This window comes from Anolis sagrei, chromosome X (assembly GCF_037176765.1).
Source record: "Anolis sagrei isolate rAnoSag1 chromosome X, rAnoSag1.mat, whole genome shotgun sequence".
NCBI lineage: Eukaryota > Metazoa > Chordata > Lepidosauria > Squamata > Dactyloidae > Anolis > Anolis sagrei.
The window spans coordinates 48,572,023-48,580,554 of record NC_090034.1 but is presented as its reverse complement, the minus strand read 5'-3'; the positions used below and the strand labels follow the sequence as shown (position 1 = coordinate 48,580,554).

General features: G+C 41.9%; 1 protein-coding gene across 2 annotated transcripts; it reads left to right on the top strand.

Annotated features, from left to right (window-relative positions):
• Positions 1–73: 73 nt before the first annotated feature.
• RHBDD3 (rhomboid domain containing 3) lies at positions 74–8,125 on the top strand. 2 transcript variants are annotated; one of them, XM_060785312.2, is made up of 6 exons: positions 74–394; positions 1,206–1,398; positions 2,166–2,549; positions 3,121–3,283; positions 3,372–3,590; positions 4,443–8,125. In XM_060785312.2, the coding sequence occupies exons 2-6, from the start codon at positions 1,245–1,247 to the stop codon at positions 4,591–4,593; spliced, it is 1,071 nt and encodes a 356-aa protein (XP_060641295.2). In that variant the 5' UTR covers positions 74–394; positions 1,206–1,244; the 3' UTR covers positions 4,594–8,125. The 2 variants fall into 2 exon arrangements, with proteins under 2 accessions (XP_060641295.2, XP_060641294.2); XM_060785311.2 differs by having other exon boundaries at positions 83–394; positions 1,241–1,398.
• Positions 8,126–8,532: the final 407 nt, after the last annotated feature.

Here is an 8,532-nt window from a genome sequence, read left to right as displayed (position 1 = left end):
TATCTCCCGCCCTTGTATAAGCTTTTGCACTTCCAACGAAAGGGTACAGTGAAGTGAGGGGGAAATGAGGCTAGAGCTTGAGTGATGGGAGGAGTCTAAGCCTAAGCCCCTCCCACTGTGCAGCTTTATTCACCCCCTTTTCCGACTTCGACTCTTCCGACCTTCTGTTAGGAAGCTATGGCACGGGACTCTTCCAATGAAAGGGAAAAGGGGGCGGGAGGGAGCAAATGAAGGCCAATGTAGAAGAACGCCACGTTCTTCCCGCCCCCTTATTCTCCTTGGTATCCCCTGCTCTTCTTATTCAACGATGAGTCTTGGACTCTTCCAATGAAGGGAAATAGGGGTGCGAAGACAGCAAAGGCTTGCATAGAGGGGAGGAAATGGTTCTGTCCAGGTGAGTTTGAAAAGCAGGACTGGGCATGATAGCTCACAATCAAAAACATTACAACTTCAAATATACAACAATAAAACAGTATACCATGATATATTATTGTATATTATCAGTATTACTTATTTTTATTATTAGTATTGGTAAATTACAATATTATTGTTATATAATAATAAAACATACTGCCCTATCTCCCCAAGGGGACTCATTATAATATTATTAATAATATTATATGTATATATTATATTATGAGTATAGCACAATATTAGCATTATAAATTATTATACCACTAGACTGCAATATTATTAGTAATATATAATAAACAATTATATTATTATATATTATTATCTTGTACTATAGTATTATGCCACAATGTATATAATACACTAGCAGTATATTATACTATTATATATATTATATATTATATATATTATACAATTATATAATACATTGTACTCAGGGGCGGCTCAACCCATTACGCAAAGTAAGCATTTGCAGTATAGTTGATGTTGCTCAGGGGCGCTCTTGGAGGAAAATAGACCTTGACATATGTGAGTTGTAGTTACTGGGATGTATAGTTCACCTATAATCAAAGAGCATTCTGAACTCCACCAATAATGGAATTGAACCAAATATGGCACACAGAACTCCCACGACAAACAGAAAATATATATCAGTGATTGGTTGGGGGGGGGGGGGGCAAAATACAGTTTGCTTACCATTGAAAATTATCTAGGGCCGCCTCTGATTGTACTATATCATAAGTTGTAATAATAAGAACAATACTTTATTTTTCACCTGTCCTTTCTCCCCAAAGGGACTCTTTCAATCACAGGACTTGTTGCTTTGCAGGGGAATGCGGATACGACGGCTTTGGCGTGGACAATGGGACTTGCAGTGGCCCCCTGTTGCTTCCTCCAGCCTCATGGGACTTCTCTTCCTTGTTTGGTGGATGGACATTGAGGAGGGTTTGGCCTTAGTGCCCGGCCTGCTCACAAATCCCTTGCAAGGTAGGCTAGCCATAGAATCGCACTGGCTTTTGTTGGCCCTTCTGAGCGACCCTATGGCATGCTTCAGCCAGAAAATAAGGAAAGCATTCCCCATGATTGCGCAAAAAAGGGTATCATGCTATCGCCCACCACAGTTTCTGCTATTGCCCATTCACATTTCTGCTATTTTACACTACCATGCGCGGCAACTATATTGTGCGATTGGACACTTACCTATATCAAGCTAATATGCAATTGCATATTATGAAATTGGAAAAGCAACATATTGTTTACATGTAAAATAATGATATTACAACATTGAGCAATAGCCAATATGCCATTTTGTGCAGGAATATTGTGCTATCGCGCAACAGCTATATTATGCCATTGGACCCTAACTATTTCTCATTTGCACTGTAACTATTGGGCTATTCCACAAATAACCTTATTATTCTGTACCACAATACCTATATCCTGCTATTGTGCATCAAATACTGTGCCCATTTGTAATTCGCAAAAACTGTATTATGCTTCTGAGCAATAGCAATACTCCTGTCCTGCTATTACACTGTTGCTCACACACAGTATCCCTTTATTGCGGGAGAACAGAATTCCACTATTGTGAAAAATACCCAGGTCCGTGATTGCGTGAGAATTGTATCCCACAGAGGATCCTGTTATGCACCGTGTTTTTTTGGGAAGGACTCCCTTTTTGTTAGTTGTCACCTTCTGCCCATATTTTGACGGATTTGAGTGCGCAATAACCTGTGTCAATTTCTTCCCTGCAGCTTTCCGCCTCGTAACATACTGCCTCTGCCATTCAGACATCTCTCTCCTGTCAGTCAGCCTTCTCTTCTTCCCGCTCTTTGGATGGCGGCCAGAATTGCGCATGGGCACCATACACTTCCTCTACACCGCTGTCCTTGGGGCGGTCATCTCAGCCTTGATGTACCTCCTTCTGGCCGGACTTTGGGGCGGTCACTCAAATGCTGTAGTCAGTGGCTACACTCCGGTCCACTTGGTCTTCCTGGGTTCTCAGCAGTGGCGGAAGGGGCTCTCTGGCTGGATGTCCACCGCCTTGCTGGCCGGAGCACTGGTGGGGCTGACCCAGGCCCTTTCACCCCAGTCATCCTTCCTCCTCCATATCTGTGGCCTCTTGACTGGTTTGGCGTGTATCCTTGAATCCTAAACTGGCCAAAATATAGATTTGGGTGATGTTTAGTCCAAAGGTACAGGTCAAAAATGAGTATAGATACCTTCAAATGACTTCTCGGGAGCATGGGAGAGGAAGACCTCCAAATGACTGGTCTGCTGAGCCAATAGTGGTGTCTTCTCCCCCCTTCAAAACCTCACTCTCGCCTTAGATCAAATTTAGCCAAAGGTCAACATTCAAAAGTGACCTCTAGCCCAAAGTAACCCAAGTGTAGCCCTTCTGGTTTCTTTCTGGCTCCAATGACTAGCAGTCCAATAGTGAAAGAGTCCTTCCAAAAAGATATCCTTGGGTCATGTTTAGCCAAAGGCCAGGGGTCAAAATTGGCCACCAATTACCCCAAATGACCTACAGGGAGCGTAAGGAAGGTACAGGCCTTTTGTCCAAAGTAGCCACAATGTAGTCCACGTCCAGTAGCTCAAAACCAAAGGGAGTCTCTCTCTCAAAAAAAATACTGTCGTTGGGAAACATTAGTCAAAGGTCAGAAGTCAAAAATAGCAACAAATCTGGTTTTAATCCTTGACATATCTCAGACCGTGCTGGGATTTTCTTTCTCCTTGAACCATCGGACAGGTTCTTAGAAAGGATACATAGCAGGATTCAAATCCAAATCCCTCCGTTCCTTCACTTCGTCCGGCCCCCAGAAGCCAGAAGCCTTCCGGTTACGAACCCCATGGCAGCTGCTAAAACACAAGAGTAAGCCTATGTTACCCACTTTGATTCCTTTTCAGTATGAACATTGACTTACCCCTAGACCAGACCTCACATTCATTTTCCTTCCCAGGATTTACGCAGCATCCAGTATTCAATTCCCAGAGCTTTTCCCAAGTGAATCCCCATCACAGACAAGAGGAAGTCCTTCCTTGTCCCCTGCTGTACCTTTCTCTGCCTTCCAGGAAGCCCTAATAGAGGAGGAGTTGCTCCAAGCCGGCATCCAGGCCTCCCTGGAAGACATGGTCAAGGAAGAGGTCACACTTTCCAAATCATCCGTCTCGTCCCTCCGGTAAAATGGTGGACCATGAGCAGACTCCAAAATACGGAGTGGGTTAGGATTAGGTTGGGGTCAGGTTAGGGTTGTGGTCATGCTGGGGATGAGTAGACTCTGAAAAATTGGGGTTAGGCTGGGTTAGTTAAGGTTTGGTAGATTCCCAAATACACATTGGATTACGGCAATGATAGATAGATGATAAATGGACTCGGAAATATGGAATGTATCAGAGTTGGATTAGGATTAGTTTGGGGATGGGTGGACTCTGAACTGTGAAGTGGGTTATGGTTAGGATGGGTTAGGGTGGGGTTGGATTAAGATTAGAGTGGGGATGGAGTTAGGGTTAGAGATGTTAGAGTCAGGTAGTGGATGGGTTAGAGTTAGGGTTAGATTGGGTAGGTGCCAAAATATGAAGTAAACCCAAGATAGGGTTAGGTTAGGGTAATGCTAGGGAAGACTAGCCTCCAGAATATGTAGTGGGTTAGGTTTGGGTAGACCCTGAAATATAGAGTATGTTACAGTTAGGATTGGTAGGCCCCAAAATATGGAATGCTGAGTCATTATCTCATATCTAGCTTGGGATGGGCATATCAGAGTTGGGATGAGTAGACTCCAAAATATGAAGTGCATTAGTCTTAGAATGGGTAGATTCCAAAATACAGAGTAGGTTAGAGTTAGGGTGGAGATGAGTAGAGCCTGAAATATGGAGTGGGTTAGGATTAGATTGAGGATGGGTAGGCTCCGAAATACCAAGTGGGTTAGGGTTACAATGAATCGACTCCGAAATATAGAGTGGGTTCAGGTTCGGGCTTGGTTGGGGTTGGATGAGGATGGGTAGACTCTGAAGGCATCCATTCTCTTTTGCAGGCTTCAGCAGCTCCAAAAAATGGGCTTCGCCACTGAAGAGGCAGTGGTTGCTTTGGCTGCAGTGGGCCACGTCGAGGGTGCCGTCTCACTGCTGATTGGCGGCCATGTTGGAAACGATGCCGTGGTGGTGGTCCCTCCTGACCGGAAGTAGGACATTCTTCGCAGTGTTGACCGGATGGTCTAGGATCACGGATGATCTGTGCAGTCAAATTGCCTCCTTGCCATCTTAGGGGATAATGGGTCTTGAAGTCAGAAGCCACCTGTGTTTCTGACCCCTTGATTGTAGAATCATAGAGTTCAAGAGGTCACATGGGCCAACAAGCCTTATGGCATCCTTTCACATGGCTTTCATGTCTCCTCTCAACCTTCTCTTCTGCAGGCTAAACAGACACCGCTCTTTAAGACAATCCTCATAGGAATTCGTGGTCTCCAGACCTTTGATCATTTTAGTCGCCCCCTTCCTCTGGACACCTTCCATCTTAGAGTCAGCATCTCTTTTGAACTGTGGTGACCAGAATTGGACACAGTATTCCATGTGAAGAGGTCTAACCAAAGCAGAATACAAAAGCACCATGACTTCCCTCGATCTAGACACTAGACTCCTTTGAATGCATCCCAAAATCCCATCGGCTTTTTGAGCTGCTGCATCACACTCTTGGCTCATATTCAACTTGTTCTGCATGAAGACTTCAAGATCTCCTTCACATGTAACTCTTGTGGAGCCAGGTCCATCTGTGCATGTACGAGAAAGAAATCTCTATTTGGAAGTTTTTAATGCAGAATTGGACATCAAGAAGGCAAGACAGGCAAACAACTGGGAAGTCTACCCTTCTCGCCTAGCACCTTTGGTCTAAAGCAAAATAGTAGCAATAATAATAATCTATATAAATAAAAATGTAATGTTCGTTTGTGGGATTAACAGAACTCAAAAACCACTGGACAAATTGACACCAAATTTGGACACAATATGCCTAACAACCCATTGTATGTCTTTCACTAAAAAAAATGATTTTGTCATTTGGGAGTTGTAGTTGCTGGGATTTACAGTTCACCTACAATCACAGGCCATTCTGAACCCCACCAACGATGGAATTGAACCATACTTGGCACACAGTTCTCCCATGACCAACAGAAAATACTGGAAGGGTTTGCTGGGCAGTGTCCTTTGGTTTTGGAGTTGTAGTTCACCTACATCCAGAGATCACTGTGGACTCTAACAATGATGGATCTGGACCAAACTTTACACAAATACTCAATATGCCCAAATGTGAACACTGGTGGAGTTTGGGGAAAATAGAATCTTGACATTTGGGAGTTGTAGTTGCTGGGATTTGTAGTTCACCTACAATCACAGCATTCTGAATCCCACCAACGATAGAATTGGGCCAAACCTCCCACACAGAATCCCCAGGTGGGCCACAGCAACGCGTGGCAGGGACGGCTAGTAATGGTAATAATAATAGCAGCTCCTAATTGACTCTTCAGGCTCAGTTTCTACCAAGAGCAGGGCTGGCCTAAAGCATAATGATGATGATAATGATGGATCATATCCTCAGCTGTTGCAAGAAAATCACACAGACGGACTACAAACAAAGACACAACTGTGACCCAGATGGTTCACTGGAACTTATGTCACAAGTACCACCTGCCAGCAGTAAAAAAATGGTGGGATCATAAACCTGCAAAGGTCATGGAAAATGAACATGCAAAAATACTGTGGGACTTTTGAATCCAGACTGACAAAGTTTTGGAACACAATACACCAGACATCACGATTGTGGAAAAGAAAAAAATCTGGATTATTGATGTCGCCATATCAGGTGACAGCCGCATTGAGGAAAAACAACAGGAAAAACTCAGCCGCTATCAAGACCTCAAAATCGAACTGCAAAGGCTCTGGCATAAACCAGTACAGGTGATCCCAGTGGTCATTGGCGCACTGGGTGCCGTGCCAAAAGATCTCAGCCGGCATTTGGAAACAATAAACATAGACAAAATCATGATCTGTCAACTGCAAAAGGCCACCTTACTTGGATCTGTGCGCATCATTCGAAAATACATCACACAGTCCTAGACGCTTGGGAAGTGTTTGACTTGTGATTTTGTTATACGAAATCCAGCATATAGATCTCGTTTGCTGTGACATACTGTGCTTTTGTGTCAATAATAATAATAATAATAATAATAATAATAATAATTGCAGCTCCTGATTGACCTTCAAGCTCGGTTACTACCAATAATCATCATCATCATCATCATCATCACTATCATCTAATGGCTTATAGTCCAATCAGGCTCCATTTCTACCATTTGCAGGTCTTGTGTAAAGTCTATTATTATACTACTTGCTAATGGTTTCTATGAAGTGTAGACCTTGTGTATATTGTTGTTGTTATTATTCTTATAGCTCTTGGTTTCTACCAAGAGTAGGTGTTGTGTATATTATTACTATTCCTGATTGCCCCCTCAGGCCTGTTTTTTACCAAGAGCAATCATAATAATCGTCATAATAATAATGCTTCCTGATTGCCAATTGGTTTTTACCATGATGATTATGCTAATGGCTCTCGATTTCTACCAACAGAAGTTCTTATATAAAGCCTATTATTATTATTATTATTATTGTTATTACCTTATTATTATTATTATTATTATTATTATTATTATTATTGCTGTCTTCTTATTATTGTTAAGCTAAAGGCCCCTGATTGCTTATTGGTTTCTACCAAGAGCAACTCTAATTGTAATAATATTATTAATAGGGGTAGTTTCTTTTAAAATGCAATTTTTCCAGGCTCTGCTTTGCGAAAGATGCCCATCATCCAGCCAAGGAAGCCTGCCACCCACTAGCATTGGAAGGGGACCCCCAAAGGTCATCTAGACCACCGTTTTGGTCTATCTTACTCATTATGGAGCCCCATCATAGCCTCCAAGTTTAAAACACTCTCTACTGAAATTTTCAAAGCCTCTCGGAGTGGGTGCAAACCCTCCCCCTGCAGATGAGAAAGTTAATTAACAAGTATCAGTTAATTCACAAAATGAAAGAAGCAGCACGATCCTTTTGTATTCCGTTCTTACCTCAATGTCATTCTATTCTAATCAGCAGAGCTTGAAAACATTGCTTTTATTGGAATAGAATTCCCAGAACCCCACCCAATAATAATAATAATAATAATAATAATAATAGATTATTATTATTATTCGGACTTCCGAATTCAGACAGACAGAGTTTTGGAGCACAATACTCCTGACCTCACGATTGTGTTAAAAAACAAAGTATGGATTGTCGATGTTGCAATCCCAGGTGACAGCAGGATTGAAGAGAAACAACTGGAAAAGCTGACATGATATAAGGATTTAAAGATCGAACTGCAAAGACTGTGGCACAAGCCAGTCAAGGTGGTCCCAGTGGTGATCAGCACACTGGGTGCAGTGCCTAAAGACTTTGGCCTGCACTTAAACACAATCATCTCCCAGCTGCAGAAGGTCACCTTACTGGGATCTGCACGCATTATTAGCTGATACATCACACAGTCCTAGACACTTGGGAAGTGTCTGACGTGTGATCCAATATAACAGCCAGTAGAGTGATCTTGTCTGCTGTGGACTCATCTTGTTGTGTTTCAAATAATAATAATAATAATTTAATATATTATTTTAATAATATATTATTTACATTAATAATAATGTGATATTTCGTTGTATTTAGCATATAACCTAATAAAAATTATTATAAAAAAAATAAAATAATGTGATATATAAAATTATTATTTTAATAATATATACATTCTTGATAAGTTTAATATATTAAAATTATTATCATTTAACAACAACAGAGAGGAAACAAACAAGGACATCTAATCACCTCTCAACTAAAGTTTGCTGCAGGCACTGTCAGGCCATTATATGCTAATCAAGGTGGTCAGTTGAAATATTCATACCTAGCTCCAGCAGACAAGAGTCCTTTGTCCCACCCAGGTCATTCCACATATATATAAACCCTTTTTCCTAGTTCCAACAGGCCTCACTACCTCTGAGGATGCTTGCCACAGATGCAGGCGAAACGTCAGGAGAGAATGCCTCTAGACCA

Coding starts and splice junctions, on each gene's coding strand:
- RHBDD3 (XM_060785311.2), top strand. Junction 3,284..3,371: donor GCAGCTGCTAAAACACAAGA/GTAAGCCTATGT, acceptor TTTCCTTCCCAG/GATTTACGCAGCATCCAGTA. Junction 3,591..4,442: donor TCATCCGTCTCGTCCCTCCG/GTAAAATGGTGG, acceptor TCTCTTTTGCAG/GCTTCAGCAGCTCCAAAAAA.